The 18,696-nt window shown below is 42.4% G+C and overlaps 4 protein-coding genes across 6 annotated transcripts; 2 read left to right on the top strand and 2 right to left on the bottom strand.

Moving 5' to 3' along the window:
• The first annotated feature begins 1,084 nt into the window (after window positions 1-1,084).
• On the top strand, window positions 1,085-3,880 carry LOC103972105 (large ribosomal RNA subunit accumulation protein YCED homolog 2, chloroplastic). 3 transcript variants are annotated; one of them, XM_018820813.2, is made up of 8 exons: window positions 1,085-1,314; window positions 1,397-1,594; window positions 2,226-2,315; window positions 2,805-2,891; window positions 2,999-3,079; window positions 3,153-3,198; window positions 3,332-3,426; window positions 3,550-3,615. In XM_018820813.2, the coding sequence occupies exons 1-7, from the start codon at window positions 1,147-1,149 to the stop codon at window positions 3,397-3,399; spliced, it is 738 nt and encodes a 245-aa protein (XP_018676358.2). In that variant the 5' UTR covers window positions 1,085-1,146; the 3' UTR covers window positions 3,400-3,426; window positions 3,550-3,615. The 3 variants fall into 3 exon arrangements, with proteins under 3 accessions (XP_018676358.2, XP_018676360.2, XP_018676359.2); XM_018820815.2 differs by having other exon boundaries at window positions 1,088-1,314; window positions 1,400-1,594; window positions 3,550-3,880; XM_018820814.2 differs by lacking the exon at window positions 3,550-3,615 and having other exon boundaries at window positions 1,088-1,314; window positions 1,400-1,594; window positions 3,332-3,538.
• An 814-nt stretch (window positions 3,881-4,694) lies between these two features.
• Window positions 4,695-7,740, bottom strand: LOC135597623 (probable metal-nicotianamine transporter YSL12). The gene is made up of 6 exons (XM_065090830.1): window positions 7,023-7,740; window positions 6,608-6,771; window positions 6,428-6,525; window positions 6,217-6,351; window positions 5,943-6,132; window positions 4,695-5,872 (listed from the first exon to the last, which is right to left on the bottom strand). Exons 1-6 carry the CDS (start codon window positions 7,411-7,413, stop codon window positions 4,760-4,762), a joined length of 2,091 nt encoding a protein of 696 aa, XP_064946902.1. The 5' UTR covers window positions 7,414-7,740; the 3' UTR covers window positions 4,695-4,759.
• Window positions 7,741-8,739: 999 nt separating this feature from the next.
• LOC135597621 (probable metal-nicotianamine transporter YSL12) lies at window positions 8,740-11,823 on the bottom strand. Its single transcript, XM_065090827.1, has 6 exons — window positions 11,103-11,823; window positions 10,772-10,935; window positions 10,599-10,696; window positions 10,384-10,518; window positions 10,110-10,299; window positions 8,740-10,041 (listed from the first exon to the last, which is right to left on the bottom strand). The coding sequence occupies exons 1-6, from the start codon at window positions 11,455-11,457 to the stop codon at window positions 8,980-8,982; spliced, it is 2,004 nt and encodes a 667-aa protein (XP_064946899.1). The 5' UTR covers window positions 11,458-11,823; the 3' UTR covers window positions 8,740-8,979.
• Window positions 11,824-17,760: 5,937 nt separating this feature from the next.
• Window positions 17,761-18,667, top strand: LOC135597622 (uncharacterized). The gene has a single exon (XM_065090828.1). It carries the CDS (start codon window positions 17,863-17,865, stop codon window positions 18,526-18,528), a length of 666 nt encoding a protein of 221 aa, XP_064946900.1. The 5' UTR covers window positions 17,761-17,862; the 3' UTR covers window positions 18,529-18,667.
• Window positions 18,668-18,696: the final 29 nt, after the last annotated feature.

Below are 18,696 nucleotides of genomic sequence, written 5' to 3'. Positions count from 1 at the left end.
TCGTGCTCGGATCGCCATCGAGTTGCCCACCTCTGGTTTCCAATCTGCACCAATTCCATAGCTACCTCCTTTTGTTCCTCCTCTTCCGCTGAAGATCCACTGTGGGTCCACGATGATGGTGACATGATTTATGGTGGGGCAACGCCCACGCAGATGCCTCACCTCCTATCGATATAGATACATAATAGTGCCAAAGGAGGAAGAGGGGGGAGAGTGGCAAGCGAAGGGTGTACCGATTGATGTTGTCCATCGGTCGGATCAGGAAATGTCCCATTGAATGAGGCCATGAGAGCTTTGTCGATCGTGCTCGGATCGCCATCGAGTTGCCCACCTCTGGTTTCCAATCTGCACCAATTCCATAGCTACCTCCTTTTGTTCCTCCTCTTCCGCTGAAGATCCACTGTGGGTCCACGATGATGGTGACATGATTTATGGTGGGGCAACAGTTTTAAGCTGAAGATTCACCATATCTGTAGCAAGGGTGGCTACATGTAGTAGGTCAATATTTTCATCAACGGTTTGTTCCGCGAGATTGGTACGATAGACAAGATAAGTTACGTGGGAGGTAAGCTAGGTGTCAATAGAATAGAAGTAAAAGACATGGTTGTAACGAGGGAGGAGGTGGAGCTCCTCGTTGTCCTCAAATTTGTTGAGACACACCACACACTCGAGCGCTCCCTTCCCTACCTTCAACCCCTTAACCTTAGAGTACATCGCGTGGGGAACATCTCTTGGACCTTGGGGCTCAACCTTTGTTATCGTCGGGCTGCACTGCCCATGATGACATGGCATCATCGTCCACTACTGTCACAATAATCGATAAAGAAATTTTAATTAGAATATAATAATAAAAAAACGTAACTAAGACGTTAAAATTAATTTTTTACTAATTATTTTTGTGCTATTGTGTATTGTATATCTCATTAATAAAATCGATAACATTAGGATAAATAAAATTAAATATTTTATTTTAATAATTATATTTAAAAAAAAACAATATAGATTTTTTAATTAAAGGATGGAAATGCTAAAAGATCTAATTAGAAGACGTAATTCCGCACCACCCGAACTCTTATGCCAAGAGATAAGGCTAGCCAAAAGCCTTCTGTTCACACTGCTGAGTTACGGCAAACCAAGCTCTGCTCAATGGCGAAGCCATACAGCTCCATCTCACAGCTCCTCCGTCCCATCTCCACTGACCTCAACACCAGAAGTCTTTGCCCCAGCACTCGATTCGCCATCCGCTCCCACTTCCATAGAGGAGCTTCTCTAGCATCTGCAGCTGCTGCTTCCCGTGGAAACGAAGCTCGCCAGGTGAACAAAACCTCTTACCAGTCATCAGTCGAAGCGTATATGACCGAGTGTCTATTTATCCGGTTGTCATCCTTGCCCTCAGCAGCACTCGAGGAATAGGGACGCGCAGGCGGCGCCGCGAGCACCACGGCGATTGATCACCATCTCGACGTCGGGTGGGAGGTGGCAGGGGCAGTGGAGCTGCGAGTACATGTTCACGCTCAGAGAGCTTCAGTTGGCGGACATTGCAGAAGAGGGGCACGACGACGCGGACGTCTTTGTTAGGCTTACCATTCAAAAGGTAAAATATTTGCCCACAATTGTGTCTGACATGTCTAAGAATCGATAGATCATCCAATATTAGATTGCATTCAACCAAATCTGCAGTATCAACAGGTGGATAACCTTGTTTCCCCAGCAACTAGCATGTAAAACTTGGCCAAATCGATTTCCTTTGGCATCTATGTGCAATCATTTTATTCCTAATGGTCCTACATTGAAGGGTAATGCAAAGATGACAACCAGCTGTATGAACGAGATGACGATAGATTTCCATATCCATGAGATGTGAACTTTGATGATACAATTGGATTTTCAAGCTATCGACACTTCAATTGATGATGAAAAATTGTTCATCGATCTTAGCTGGCACAGAGCTTGGCACCATGACAAGTTTATCTAACTTTGGTGAACAAGTATCGGATTACAGAAACAATCTATTTACTTGTAGGGAGGAGCCTCATGCACTGGTCAACCTTGTTATCAACCCTAGTTGATATACTAATTATCTTGGTCACATTCTCTTGAATGAGATATTGGAATGTTTGGCCTGCTTAATCGTTTGCGGCGGTGTCATCTCAGCTGGCACTCCAGTATCTCTGTTCATAATATCTCCATTATATGCATTTTAACTCTCAAATCTTTGGCTTCAGCATGCGAGCTTTGGCTTCTCCATTGTTGGAAGAATTATGACATCCTTCAACAGAAAATGCAGTTGCTGCTTGACATCCTATTGCAGAGAGGTATCAGTTAAATTTCTTTCGACTTCATCACCATTGTTTAAAGATATCAAAAGAAATGTCTAGGTTACTACAATTTGATTTTTGGCGATCTACCAAACTCATATATGACCCAAAGATGAAAACAATGCCTTTATTCTGAGAGGAAAATATCACTTTCTTTTTGGGTCATAACCTCCAATATTTACAGAACAAACTTATTAGTGACATGACATATATATATAATAAGATATACCATTTATAAAATAGCATTTGATCATTTAATATCATATTGAATATTAAAGATGCAACTCCCTTGGATAAGATAAAGAGTAAAAGGAACTTAAACATGTGTTTCACTAAGCTAGTTAAAATTTCTAGCATACATAATGAGTAATAAAAATAAACTTTATGAAATCTCCCATAATACAATATTGACACTCACCTACCAAAGGTGGCCGCAAGTTTTTATTAATTTAATCTGTATAGAAGATATAATATTGCGTTTTACAGATCGATACCACATTTGATGTTTGGGTACTACCTTCAAGCAAGAACGGCAAGTTTGAACTTCCTGAAATTGGTGGAAACGATCCTTCGGTATGCTCTGATCCCTTTCTCTTATACACATATGTGTGGCATTAGGTATGATACATGTTTATATGTTTCACTATGTCTAATCCATTCTGATGAAAATGGTTTACCAGGTGATATATGTGAAACCTGGCTCGGAAGCTGATCTTGATTCAATAATCCAAGATACCATACGTTTGACAGCCTCGACAAAGGTAATGTGGTCTATTTAATCTGGAATGCCTATCTCCTGAAATGAATGACATTAATAACAGAGACATACTGCAGGACACCTGCTCAGAATCATGTGCGAAGACTACAATCATATGGCAATGTAAGTTTGAGTTCTCAGAAAAATAATTATCATGTCTCAGATACATAAATGATCATCATGCCAACTAGCTTCATGCATTTGATGTGAAAGTTGATGATCACACTCATTAACTCTGTCTTTGTTCAATTTGCAGCTACTGATGAGAAGAAGGAGTATGACCGAAGGTGGCATAGGCTTCTCGAAATAAGGGATGCAATGTAGAGCATGCTCAAGTTTATCAGTCTACAGGTGGTTTGTTAATACAAAGAATAGATGGTTTTCTTCAAGATAATACGATAGATGAATTGTGAGAACGTTAGCATTTTTAATCAGCAGAGTTCAGAATGAGGTCCTTCGTATATGATTTTACAGTTTCATTTGAAGACATGTCGTTGATCATATTTCAAAGGCAAGGATAATCAAAAAGACTGTTGCCAATGTGCATAATATCAAGAAAAGAGTGATGAATAAGAAAGTGGTGGATGCCGCGGTTCTCATAGTTTGAAGAGTTTCTTGGCACAAAAATAACTGCACAACAGGTTACTCTTAGGTAGGTAGGAAGGTAAATATGTTATATCTACTTGTGATCAAGATTTGTTTTGGCTTCCTGTTCTTGGTTAATTAAGCCAAACTTTTACTTCATATGAGGGTCCAAATATCACTACTTTAGAACATACATATATATTTTTGCATCATTTTTGAACCTTGTGGTTGTTGCTTATTTTAGATTTACTTCTTATTCAGATACAAAGCCATGACTGATAACTTAGAAATAAGCTTTAGTTTAAATACAGTAGCATAAAGAAAACTTAACCTTCTGAACATCTTAGATTGTATCATTAGCAAACTGCTGCCAGATTATCTGATTTTTTTTATGAGGAAAAATTACAAGAGAAGGTACTAAATGTCTACATAAATTAATCTCTTGAATATTGATAAAAGAAACGCTAAATGTTTTAAGTTGACACCAAAGTCTGATCCCATCTATGACTCATCCTCAATGCAGGTTGACTAATTTATGCCATGCCATATTTCCATGGACCAGTTCTGTGTTTGATTCAAACTGTGTTTATCAGGAAAGCTAGGGATAAGAGACTATTCTTTAATCTTTGCTAATGAAATTGGCATGAGAGAGAGAGAGAGATAGATTTGTTGTACTTGCAATCTTTGATCTTCTGCAGAAACAAACTTGAGATTTAGAAGGCTGAATTAGTGTTTGCAATCTTCATGTGGGGAATATGTGAAGTCCAAACTAGATGAACTTTCTTCATAGTGAGGGATTCTTCTCTTCATCCATAAAATCTTAGTGAGAACTTTCCATACTTATCAAGAAGTCCAATGCATATGTCTCAACTTATCAACAAGGCAAAGAAAACTTCAGCTTTGCACTGGCAACCACCACAGCTCATTCTCAAGTTCTCATCACATGTAGGTTGTTCATACTATAATTACAGAGCTACTCAGCACTTCCACTAGACAAAGAAACACAAGCCATCAAATAAAAGTAGCTCAAGACATGGTCTGTGATGTGGATATATATTCCTGATAGAATGTTTTGCATCATCTCCCATCTACAAGAGAACTATGACAAGGTTTCGATGTAAGCGTCTACCTTGTTATTCATTTTCCTTGAGAGAAACTTCATGCATATTGGTGGCTTCACTCGAGCCAGCGCAAGCACTCCCTGAGGCAGACTCCATATTCCATCGCCACAGATCAAGCCAGATGCCACTGCGGGACCAAATGCATCTGATTTGGCCTTGTTGATCCTTCCCCACACATACAGTATCGCGCTTCCCAAGCACATGTCGATGGCGAAGGATGTGCCGATGTAGAACGGTATAGCCATGGCCATCGGGATCGGTATAAACCTCGCTACCTTCTTTGGGCACGTATCTCTTGCCAAGTTGATGACAATGGCGAGCGCGAAGAATGTGTAGCAGAGGGTGAGACAGTGTTTCGGGAGCGAGGAGAAGCCATCAACTCCAAGTATCGCCATGTTGCGGTAGATGAGAGCGTAAGGCGCTGGGTATTGACTGCCGGAGATGCCGATGTCGTCGAACGCCTTGTAGAAGAGCCAGAAAACGCACGGCGCGATCACACAGCCCATGGCAGTGCCGATGACTTGGCTCACGAACATTGACCTGGGAGAAGCTAGTGTCAGGTATCCGGTCTTGAAGTCCTGCATGAGGTCTGAGGCAGTGGCAACGATGCTCATCATGACGCCGCAGGCCGCAAGGCCTGCAAGCACGCCGCCATGGTGAGCTCCTGCCCAAGCTCCAAACACGAATATGGCAAGCTTGCCGTAGGTGGACGCCAGATTCCAATCGGTGAGGCCACAGCCATAGGCGTTGCAGAAAGCCAGCAATGGGGCGAACACATAGGCGACCAAGATATGGTACCACTTGAGCGGAGGAAAGAGGTGAGGAATCGTAACTATGGAGACGATGGCAATGGCGCTGTAGCCTACATATGCCACCCACTTCGGGATCTGATCTTTAACGAACATCTCGGTTCGCCTCTTGTCGTCGAACGAAGCTGCCGGACTCGTTACAGCACGGCCACCGTCCGAGATGGGAAGAGAGCTCGTTGGGCGTTTCCGCGCAGCGGAAACAAACGAGTATATAGTTCGATGCAGGACCTTGAGGATGTTGTAGAGGCCATCTCCAAGAATCAAGGAGACGGCTAAGAACACCTGCATCGATGGAGGCAACGATGAACAGGAGAGACGTTAGAAGATTGATGGCGCCCAATTGAGACCTTACCCTGTAACCTTGCAAGCTATGGAGGCTGCTCGGTGGGATATCCGCAGAATACCAGTGGCCCTTCTGGTTGTTTATGAGAGGCCACATGAGTCCCCATGAAAGGATCGCTCCCAGAAGCAGAGATACGTTCACTATATACGGGCAGATCATTCCAACTCCAACGTAAGTAGCAGAGAAATCGAAGTAAAACCTGAGAGAATTCATCGAGTACACAACGCAGTCACGCACTGCATCCAGTTATCTCAAGCACTTGAGCAGTGGCACAGGATGTTACTTGTTCGCATAAGCTTTGATGCCGAAGGTAGGAAAAGCTTCGAATCCGCAGTCATCACCAGCTGTGTAGAACCACTGGAAGAATCCCCACAGGAAGCTGTAGACAAAGAACTTGCCCAATGTCCGCACCTGTTTCCTAAGAATCAAAGGATCAATCAGTTGTGTGTTCAGCAGAGGAATTGGGAAGATTTATATGTTCTCGAGATGGTTACTTGGCCAGCTTTTCACCCTGAGGAGTATGGAAGCCATTGATGAGGTACGCAGTTGCGGTGCCACTCGGATAGATCAGCTTGTAGTCGATGATCATTATCTACGACAAGATTCAAGCAGCGGCATTACAAACAGCATGGAAGAGCTCGTTAAACACAGTTTATTGCTGGATTTGGACTCACCTCTCTGAGTGGCACAAGAGAAAACAGTCCAAGAAAGCTAACAACAAACATGAATCCGATCATCCACCCTAATTTTGGGTCCTTTATGTTCTGTGAATCATTTGCTTCTGTTGTCTGGTTGGCGATCTTTGAGCTCATCCCAAAAAGGTAACTTCCAAAACCACCTGTTCGTATAAGACAAGCAAAAAGCTTCAGATGCGTATCGCAATGATGGTCCTCTGTATGCAACTCAAGCATCGAAGTCTAGAAAGGTAGCAGAGGAACATGAAGATCGTATGAAGAAGCATGGAGATTCATGTTCATGGTTTGATTCAGGGAATCAGATTCCATTGATTCGGTTTGATTGTTGTTGACTTCGCTAACCTGTTTGTCTCCGAACATCAACAGGATAACAGGTTAAGAGAAGGGAGCTGACCGCTGAAGGCGAGGCCGTAGGCGGCGACGACGGAGGTCTGGATGACGGTGTTCTCCTGGCGGGTGAAGGGGGTGCGGAGGAGGCCGGCGTGCTCCAGGGTCTTGGTCCAGAGCTTGACGAAGAAGAAGCCGAGGAGGCCGGCGGCGACGTTGAGGGAGGGGATGATGCCGGTGGTCAGGTTCAGCTTCATCACGATCACGTTGAACATGACCGAGAGCAGGAAGCTCACTGCCAGCGCCCGCGCCGTCAGTTGCTCCCGCCACGGCGGCACCCGCTGCCGCTCGAACGTCCGTTCCACCGACACCGCCTCTCCCCCCTTCCCCTCCTCCTCTTCCTTCTTTGGGTTCTCCATCGCCGGCCGCCCCTCCACCCCGTTCTCTTCGTTCTCCATGCCGTTCCCCTTGCTGTACTGTGCTGTGCGCAATAGACTATATCTAGACGGTGGTGGTGGCTTCAAGAACAACTGGTAACTGAACCATGAAAGTGACGGAGAATCGAGGGACGAAGAGACGAAGACAACTCACGGTCAACGCATCAGCACCATCTCCTTGGAATCTGGCTTGGATCTCGTTCCTGCCCACAAGTTCTTCCTCTTCCACCTTTCAACAGTTTCATATCTGCATCCAACATGACGAGATGCTGTTGGATCAATCATGGATTCCTTTCAGAACTATGGAATCGTTGATCTTGTTCAGTTCTAATTTTTTATTGATTTGAGTTCATTTTCAAAGAACAGTGATCGGATCTACTTCCAAAGCCATCCTTTGGAAGGAATCACGAGCTGTTGTTCACACCGGATGAGGAAACGGAAGAGTGCAAACATTACTGGAGCTATGTGACTGGCTGAGCTGCCCTGAGAGTGACTGGCCTCCAAAAGCCTTGGAAAAACGATAATGCTTCTTTCATGGACTGAGGATTCCTCATATTCCACTCGCAAATCGATGGCCATTTCCACTGGTTGTCCCCATCGGTCCACTCCCACTATTAATCTCATTTGTTGCATATTAACTTTGACGATCACAGTTCACATCCCAAAGTATATTTTCTGAATGAAAGATTGGAGATGCCTCGCACGAAGGAATCAAGGAAAGGTCTTCTGCTGACGGCTGACGGATCTGAGTGTGGAACTGAAGCGACCAGTTCACATGACCGAGAACTTCTCCGGTGTGGGAACGATGAAGATGAAGTGTCGGTTCAGCAAGAATCTTTATCTGAAGATGAATCCATGGATTCCAAGGCAGAACATCCTATACCCTTGCTTGGTAGATGAGACATGATCTATCAATCTACATTCGTGATGGTATCAAGACAAAAGGTAGACTGACTTGAAGCGAGTCTTCTGATTTGATTGACGACAAAATGTGAGGAGCATAAGTCATTCAAAGGCATACATCGAATGAATAGACCGGTGCCGTGAAGAACAAGTCGCTGGGCACAAAAATCCGCAAGCCTAAAGTTAAGATTATAGGAGTTTGATCGGCTAAAATAGATGGATGATTCCAATGCAGAGGATGATGAACTTTGGTTTGTCACCATTATTTATTATTTCTGAAGCCAATAGACATGTTATTTATATAATTTCAAATAATATCATCCGTATCGAACGATACGTATCGTTCGATATATTATATCGTATCGTACGATATACGTAGCGATTGTCGAAACATCGATACGATATGATATTTCATACCTTAATTTATATTATTCTTTCTCATCGGAAAAATAAGAGGTAAATATTTATATTCATCTAATAGTGATATGTCACACCTGTATATCAAATACTGAAAGTTCAAAACCTTATTTGATATATAATATATACATGAGACTGATGAACACAGGCGAATTCAGTGGATATATGGATGGGATGGAAATCCACTGTGTGTCCTGTTTCGTTCTCGTTTGCCACCGAGGAGGAAAGTTGGAGATAAGGTGACGATGCGAACATCTTCTTGGCCATTCATTCTCCATGGACAAACTTCATGCACATTGGCGGATTCACCTGAGCCAGAGCAAGCACTCCTTGAGGGACACCCCACATCCCATCGCCGCAGATCAAACCGGAGGCCACGGCAGGACCAAATGCAGACGCCTTGCCCTTGTTCATCTTTGTCCACACGTACAGTATCACGCTTCCGATGCACATGTCGATGGCGAAGGATGCTCCGATGTAGAAAGGTATAGCCATCGCCATTGGGATTGGGATAAACCTTGCTATCCTGTTGGGCGACACGTCCTTCGCCAAGTTGATGGCGATAGCGAGCGCGAAGAACAAGTAGAAGAGAGAGAGGCAGTGCTTTGGAAGTGACGAGAAGCCATCAATTCCGAGGATCGCCATGTCGCGGTAGATGGGAGCATTAGGTGCTGGGTATTGACTGCCGGGACTGCCGATGTCATCGAAGGCCTTGTAGAAAAGCCAGAAAACACAGGGAGCGATCACGCAACCCATGGCAGTGCCGATGACGTGGCTCGCGAACATCGACCTGGGAGAAGCTAGTGTTAGGTATCCGGTCTTGAAGTTCTGCATGAGATCTGAAGCAGTGGCGACGACAATCATCATGAGGCCGCAGGCCGCAAGGCCTGCAAGCACACCGCCATGGTCGGCGCCTGCCCAAGCTCCAAACACGAAAATGGCAAGCTTCCCATAGGTGGATACCAGACTCCAATCTGTGAGGCCGAAGCCATAGGCATTGCAGAAAGCAGCTACTGGGGCGAAGACATGGGCGACCAAGATATGGTACCACTTGAGCGGAGGAAAGATGAGAGGAACCGTAGAAATGGAGAGGGTGGCGATTACGACGTAGCATCCATATGCTACCCACGGAGGTATGCGATCTCTGACGAACACCTCGGTTCGCCTTTCATCATCAAATGAGATGGCAAGATTTTTCGGGGCACGTTCATCATCCGAGATGGGTAGGCCTTTGAGCACAGCAGAAATGAAGGAGGATGTGGTTCGACGTAAGACCTTGAGGAAGTTGTAGAGGCCATCTCCTAGAATTAAGGCAACGGCTGTGAAGACCTGCACAGAGAAGACCCGTGATACTAAAGCCTCTCTTCTTGAAGCAGCAGGAATGAGAGAGAGTTTACCCTGTAACCCTGCAACCCATGGAGGCTGTCTGGTGGAGCATCTGCTGGATACCAGTGGCCCTTTTGATTGCTTATAAGAGGCCACATGATTCCCCATGAAAGGATGGCTCCCAGGAGCAGAGATAGGTTCACAATATGTGGGCAGATCATTCCAACTCCAACATAGGTTGCAGAAAAATCGAAGTAAAACCTGAGAGAATTCGTCAAGACAAAACCGTCATCCTCTTAATCTTCAAAAATGACAAAGCGCAGAGTTCAGGCTAATCCACGTTACTTGTTCTCATAAGCTTTAAGACCGAACGTAGGGAATGCTCTGAATCCGCAGTCTTTCCCAGCCGAATAAAACCACTGAAAGAATCCCCATAGGAAGCTACAGGCAAAGGACTTGCATAACGTCCCTACTTGTTCCCTGAGAAGGATCAAAGGTTCATGGGATCAGTGGAATTGTAAGAGAGAAGCTACATAAAAAGGTTCTTGAGATCTCTTTACCCGGCCAGCTTTTCACCCTGAGGAGTATGGAAGCTATTGATGAGGTACGCAGTTGCAGTGCCACTTGGATAGATCAGCTTGTAGTCAATAATCATTATCTAAAGCAAGCTTAAAGTAAGCACTCCAAACAAGCATCGTAAGCTTGACAGGTTCATCGTTAGATTTGGACTCACCTTTCTGAGGGGAACGAGAGTAAAGAGCCCAAGAAAGCTGACGACAAACATGAACCCGATCATCCATCCTAAATTTGGGTCCTTTATATTCTGTGAATCATTTAATTTTGTTGCTTGCTTGGCGATCACTGAACTCATGCCAAACAGGTAGCTTCCAAAGCCGCCTGTTCACAAGAATTTAACATGGTGAAAGCTATCCAACTCTAGATTATCCACTGCACTATAGCAGTCAAGCAAAACCGTAGTTTGCTTACTTCGGAATGATCTTCTTCAAACGACAGAAGATAGTGATACAGAGGAAAGGAAGAGAAAAAGAATCCGGAGAGCTCACCGCTGAAGGCGAGGCCGGAGGCGGCGGTGACGGAGGCCTGGATGACGGTGTTCTCCTGGCGGGTGAAGGGGGTGCGGAGGAGGCCGGCGCGCTGCAGGGCCTTGGTCCAGAGCTTGACGAAGAAGAAGCCGAGTAGGCCGGCGGCGACGTTGAGGGAGGGGATGATGCCGGTGGTCAGGTTCAGCTTCATCACGATCACGCTGAACATGACCGAGAGCAGGAAGCTCACCGCCATCGCCCGCGCCGTCAGCTGCTCCCGCAACGGCGGCACCCGCTGCCACTCGAACGCTCGCTCCACCGCCGTCCCCTCTCCTCCCTCCTCCTGCTCTGCCACTCCCTTCTCGTTGTTGTCCATCGTCAGCTCTTCCCTGCCGTTTTCCTCGAGAGTACGTTGGCGCGCAGACCAACTGATAACTGAATCTCGATATAGGAGGAGGAGGAGAGGAAGGTGTGTCGAATCAATGAATTAACTATGCGATGACTGGGAGAGCTGCACTGAGAGTGATTGGATTGCTGAGCTTTGGAATTTGGCTACGGATCTGTCATAGTCTCAGATTCCATGGATTCCACACTGATCAAGTTGACACCATAACGACTTTTCCTTGTGCAGTTCGAAATAGGACTATTATGTTGATGATAATCCTGTTATATTCGAGCGAAGGACTTTGCCAACATAAAGCAGCTCCATATTTACTCGATCACGAAGGACGAGAGTGAAGAAGACAGATTGGAACTCAGGTTTTAGAATGCTAAGAGACGACTTGCTTGAAGAAGTTGAACTTGTCTTCTGCTGACAGCTGAATTCATCAAAAGCATGATCTTGTGTGCATGAATGCTTGTGGAATACACAGTCTCTTAATTACTAGCAGAGAAACCAAAGAGGGAGACTCGAAGCAGGTCAACCATTTTTGTTTGATTACGAAGGCTGAAGAGCTTGTCACACCAGCCATCACTCTCCTTCCTTTCGTCGCAACTATCCCCTTCGATTTAATGAAGAAAGCATGAAGAACATAAAAGTTGATTTCACAGGACAGATGGAAAGATGAAAAGAATAGGGTGGAGAGGATGTGATTGGATGGCTCAAAGCCATTTCTTTCTTTGTTTCCTTTTTCTCTGTCACAGAAGAGTGAGTGGAGAGGATGTGATTGGATGGCTCAACGCCACTTCTTTCTTCGTTTTCATTTCTCTGTCACAGAAGAGCGACACATCCTTGCATCGACAATATGCAAGGATGGACGATAGCTTCAGTTTCGTCGGTAATTGACATGGGAGGATTTTTCTTACCAAGAAAAGATGGTGGTAGATTGTAGATTAGATCATATGATTCGAGTCTAGAAAGAGTATCATTATAATGGATTGAATATGGTCGGAAAATATCAATTATAATTCTGCTGTATCTATAGATCAATCTTTTAGATGAACTTGTAGCAGCCAAAATCTAACACTAGATTCCTCTGCTCTAAATTTGATGCCACAACTCCTTCCTCTACACCTTTCTAACTGTTATATTCCCCATTACTGGAGCAAGCAAAAACATCTGAACATTACATTAAAACATCAAACAAAAATATCAATACTTGTTCTATATTTGTCTCTTTTATTCAGCTTAGAAAGGTCAGCTAAGGCAAAAAATGACACTCCTTTGTCCCTCCCAGGAGAAGAAGTGTAGATATTGAATAAAGATTATGACAGGGGAGCTGCAGAAAGCCAACCATAGCAACATGGAGAGTTCAGAATCTTATGTCAAGCAGATATTTCTCTCGTAAGAATAGACAAGCAGTGATTGAAAAGACTTGGTTGTCGGGATTACAATTGGATAAATTCTTTAGTCATACACTCTGGCAGTGGAATCAAATCTTAGCAGATGAAAGTGAAAACAGAGAACTACCTTTGAAGAACTCAACTCCGTTATTGGCCCAACCTTTGAAGCTGTTGGCTAATGTTTTTTTTTTTTTTGTAGTGTCAGTTAGTAATGATAAAGAGAAATAAATTTATGTATATAAATAAATATTAGCATATCATAATACGTAACTAAATTAAAACATCAATATTTACTTGAAAATTTTCTCCAACGTAAAGTCACGGGATAAACTAGAGATAATCCACTATAAAAATAATGAATATATAAATATCAATCTTTTGTCCAAAACCCTAACAATAATCATACGAGAATAATTGGGATACAAGGATTACATCAATATACATAATATTCAAATTTTCTATAAATAATTACAGGAATCTATTGTAGATCTGATTTAACCTGAGATGAGAATACTGCCTAGATAATTGAGAACAATCTCTACGTTGTTCTTGTCTTCTTCCCTTTTCTTCTCTTATTTTTTTATCATTTTCTCCTCTTTTGTTGAATCAAGATGCTATTATAATTTTCTCCCTACAGTTTTCTCCCAATTTTCACAACCACCACACCCCCTTATTAGATAGAATTTTATTTGAAAGGGGATAGATTGTGTGGACTGTTAAAGTCCATTGTGGACTAAATCTGAAGGCTGTCGACCCAACAAGCAAGCAAGATGCATGATCTGCTTATCAATGCAAACAACAATGGATTGTGCTTATGGAGGAATAGATTGGCTTTGATATCATTTTTCACGATTCGATCCATCAGCCTTCCTTTCGAGGAAGAATCCAATTAATAGGTATAATTCATGTATAAAAGGGTAGAAAGAATGAGATAGGTGGAAATAACCGATCAAGTTTTGTGTGTCTATGTGGTATATATATGTATGGACAGATCAACTATCTCAACGTGTAGACTGACGTTTTCCGATGCTACGGTCTCCTGTCGCATGCTTCGTCTCTTGGTTTTCTTCTCTCTCATCGCGTGTTTAGCCATGAAGATGACATGACAAACGGTAGCAATTACTGCAGCACTGGGAACGAGGAGGGATTGATTTCAAGCGGAAGCATAGAAGCAAATTTAGCTCTTCGCTGGGTTGCTGTAGAAAAGCTCGTCCTTTCAACACAACCAAGATTGAGAAGAGATGCCCGATCGGAGTTGACGTGCTCCTAATTTACGTATCATCGTTTAGGAGGCTACGAGTGACGCCTTATCAGATGGATTCACAGGATCTATGGCTTTGTGCAACTTTGGGCTTTGCTCGTAGAGATCCACGCCCGCCCCGTCGTTATTCACTGCGATTGGTTTCCGGCGGACAGGGGACAGGGGAAAAGGTGCGGCGTTGTTACGTTGACCTTTGCCTGGGAGAAATATATATATATATATATATATATATATATATATATATATATATATATTCTATCCTATTGTTAAATATGTTTGAGATGAGATTTAATAGATTTTGATAAGGATATTTAATCTTATATTAATTGAAAAATAGAGAAATCAAGAATTTATAAGTTCGTCGGATCACCTTTATTCTCACGAGTCTCGGAAAAAAACAAAATCAATCAAACGTTGAATATCGGCAAATATCATACCATTAATCTCCTACCGATTGAATCTTGGATAATTTGAAATAGACTCACACCGAGTCAACTATGACATTAGTCTTGATCATACTCAACTCGTCTCTTTGGTTTTGGATTGAATACTCATCCATAAACAACTTAATATTATTATTGCACTCTATTTTTAACATAGAAAAAAAATTATAATCTTCAATAAAATGAAGAAAACTTTGTACCTCCGATTCGATTAAATAAATTTTATTTTAAGAAAAAACTCACCTATGTTAAGTTGAATTTTCGATCCTTAGATTATGAAAAAAATAGAAGATAAGAACAATTATTGAAGTAACTTTATTGAAGTAATTTTACTTGAATACATTAACATGTCCCTTTCCGATTTATACAAATTAGGAGAGAAGATTTTCCTCAACAGAATAGAGGATTTTCCTCAACAAATTAGAAAGATTTCCTTATATAGTTAAAGAAATCTTATCTTAGATTTATATCAAACAATTTTCTTTTTCCACGAGGAGAAGAATATATTTGTTTTCAAGAACTGAGTTTTTTTCCACAACAATGAATGGTAGGTTTCTTCCCGGCCAACCATACAAGTTTTCCACAACCACTTTGGACTACCTGTAGTGAGAACATTCTCAGCTCGTCTAATCTTAGCATCATCGAAGTCTCCTCCTTCACGTAATCAAATTACAATCACAATCGACTCGAGATTTCTTGGGCGGCCTATCTCGTTTCTTGTCACACGACAAGCATCCGAGGACGGGTTTTTGGTCGGCAGAGAGTAATTAAGTTTCTTTGACGGGTTTTTGGTGCGTCAAAGACTATGCTTAAACTTCACTCTTCCACGGAAGACTTGACTGCGCCTTCTTTGGTTTGGACACGCCAACCCCTTCTTGTTAGTATAGAATGGTGAAGCCAACAAATAATTGATTCCTTCGGATAGGAACATAAGCATCAAAACCTTATGGTCAATCTAATTATAGAGTTTAACATAATCGATGGATTTCTAGAGTCGTACAGCTTCACCTTCGAAGAGAAGGAATACGAAATGAGGACTTAATAATACTGAAAAGACTTCGACAGCTTTGAACAATTTATCATAGAACGAGTACGAAATGAGGACTTAATAATACTGAAAAGACTTCGACAGCTTTGAACAATTTATCATAGAACGAGTAACGAGTCTCTCTCGCTCTCTCCTTACCTCCGTATATTTATGATGCATCTTCTGCTATTGTTTGTACTAGACCATATATAATTCATGTCGTTAAAATTGTCAATCGATTTTTCTATAAGGAACATTGGACAATAGTAAAATAGATATTAAGATATTTAAAAAATATTTCTAGATTGTGATTATGTTTTGACAGCAATGAACTCGTGCTAGAGAGGTACATAGATATAAACATGACATGTGATACTGATTCCAATAAATTTATTTCGAGATTCTTAATGACATTTATAGGGGAGTCGTCTATTGACAATCTAAGTTACATAATTGTATTACTCTATCAATTACTGAAGCTTGCAATGAAGCTTTGTTGATGAAAAAGTTTCTACAGGAATTATGGTTGAAATAGGAAGGATATCCTATTTACTATGATAGTCAAAGTGTTATTCACCTATCCAAAAATTTAATATATCATTCTAGATCCAAGCATATTGATGTTAGATATCACTAGATTCGTGATATATTTGAGATTAAAAAAGTTACACTTTGAAAAGATACATATCAATGAGAATAGATTAGATATGTTGATAGAGTCTTTGCCTAAGGAGAAGCTTAAAATATGTAGACGAAGAGCAAGTTTAGTATAGCCCACCATATGAGCTGGAGGAGGCTCGTCCTTTCAATACAACCAAGATTGAGAAGAGAGATGCTGATTGGAGTTGACGTGCTCCTAATTTACGTTTCATCGTTTAGGCCACAACGAAAGCTTTGCCAGATGGCTTTGCTCATCTATCATTATTCACTGTGATCGGATTCCAGCGGACAAGGGAGAGGTGCAGTGTTGCTATGCCTCGAGGGCTAAAGAATGCCAACTCAGTTTTGATGCTATTATAGAATCATCGGTTTCGATTTTTAAGATTGATTTTAATTTTTAAAAATAGCATCGAATAATTTAGATTTCGATTCTTGTTTCAATTTAAAATTTTTTATTTAATTTTTAATTTAAAATAATTTAAAAATATAAAAAATACACTCTTTTTCAAAAATATAAATTTTAGAATAATTAATATAAAATATAAAAATATAAAAATATTTTATATTTTTAAAAATATATAAAATAATAATATAAAATTATTTTAAATAAAATAATTTAAAAAAATTCTTACTTGAACTGATTTTGAGTACATGACATCATAATATTATTACACTCTTTTTTTAAAAAAATTATAATTGTGAAGGAAAACTTGGTGCCTCCCAAACTCGATTTGATCAAATAAATTTTCTTTTAAGAAAGAAAAACACTCACCTACGTTAAGGTGAAGAGGTTTCCGATCCTCAAAATACATCTCGGATTCACATCAAACAATTTTTTTCTTCCACAAGGAGAAGAATATATATATTTTTTTCAAGAACTGAGGTCAAAAACGATTTTTTTCCATAAGAAAGGTAGGTTTCTTCAGGGTCAAAAACCACTCTGTACAAGTTTTCCACAAGCACTTTGGACTACCTACAGTTCTTGCAATGATATTTCTATTACTAGAAATCTCTGATCTCTAATTTGTCTTTATTATTGAAGTATTATTAGAAATTAATGCATCTAAGAAGTTAAATCGATTAGAATTAACATATATCATTCCAATTCAATATTCATACCAACGTGAGATCGTTCTATGCTCGTCTAATCTTAGCATCATCAACATTTCTTGGGCGGTCAAATTACAATCGCAATCACAATCAACTTGACATCGATCTGTTTCGTTTCTCGTCACACGACAAGCGTTCAAAGAAGATTTTTCCACGGCAAGGACGGGTTTTTGGCCGGCAGAGTCATTAAGCTTCTTTGAGGTCGACAAGTGGTGCGCCAAAGACTGCTTAAACTTCACTCTTCAACGGAAGACTTGACTGCGTTTCTTTGATTTGGACAATGATGCCGTCGGGTAGGAACATAAGCACCACAATCTTATGATCTATCTAATTATAGAGTTTAACGCAATCGATGGATTTCTAGAGTCGTACAGCTTCACCTTCGACGACTTTGAACGATTCATCGGAGAACGAGTCTCTCTTGCTCTCCCCTTCCCTCCGTATAAATATCATGCATCCTCTGCCGCATTTTGATACCAAGTGTGTTGGATTATCGACATGGAAGCAGTAGCGTTGGCAGTGGCTTTTCTGTTGGTCTCGGCGGCCGGCGCCGTTCAGTACGAGGCCACCAACAACGCGGCGGGCACCCCCGGCGGCACCCGCTTCGACAACGAGATCGGGCTGGAGTACAGCAAGCAGGTGCTGGCCACCGCCTCCTCCTTCATCTGGACCACCTTCGACCAGCAGTCGGAGGCCGACCGCAAGGACGTCTCGCTCATCACCCTCATCGTCGAGACCATGGACGGCGTCGCCTACACCAGCAGCGACACCATCCACCTCAGCGCCGACTACGTCGCCGGATACAACGGCGACGTACGGACAGAGGTCGTGGGGGTGCTGTACCACGAGGACACGCACGTGTGGCAGTGGGACGGCCGCGGCGCCGCCAACGGGGGCCTCATCGAGGGCATCGCCGACTACGTGAGGCTGAAGGCCGGGTACGCGCCCAGCCACTGGGTTCAGCCCGGAGGCGGAGACCGGTGGGACCAGGGCTATGACGTCACGGCGCGGTTCCTCGACTACTGCAACGATCTCAAGAGCGGCTTCGTGGCGCAGCTGAACGCCAAGATGAAGGACGGATACAGCGACGACTTCTTCGTCGACCTCTTGGGGAAGACTGTGGACCAGCTTTGGAGCGACTACAAGGCCAAGTACGGCGGCTGAGCTCCTCCACACAGGCGCCTCCATAAATAGATAGATATCCGCAAATAAAGGTTTGTGTGTCCTCCGTCGTCACTATTGAGTATAGACGACGACATGTACTCTCTCAATTTCCAATAAAGACTTTTCACTATTGGGACTACATTTGACTTTAACTCCATAATTTTGGGG

This window comes from Musa acuminata, chromosome BXJ1-11, assembly GCF_036884655.1.
Source record: "Musa acuminata AAA Group cultivar baxijiao chromosome BXJ1-11, Cavendish_Baxijiao_AAA, whole genome shotgun sequence".
Classification (NCBI taxonomy): Eukaryota; Viridiplantae; Streptophyta; class Magnoliopsida; order Zingiberales; family Musaceae; genus Musa; species Musa acuminata.
Note: the sequence above shows the minus strand (reverse complement) of the source record. Positions and strands in the feature narration are given on the sequence as shown.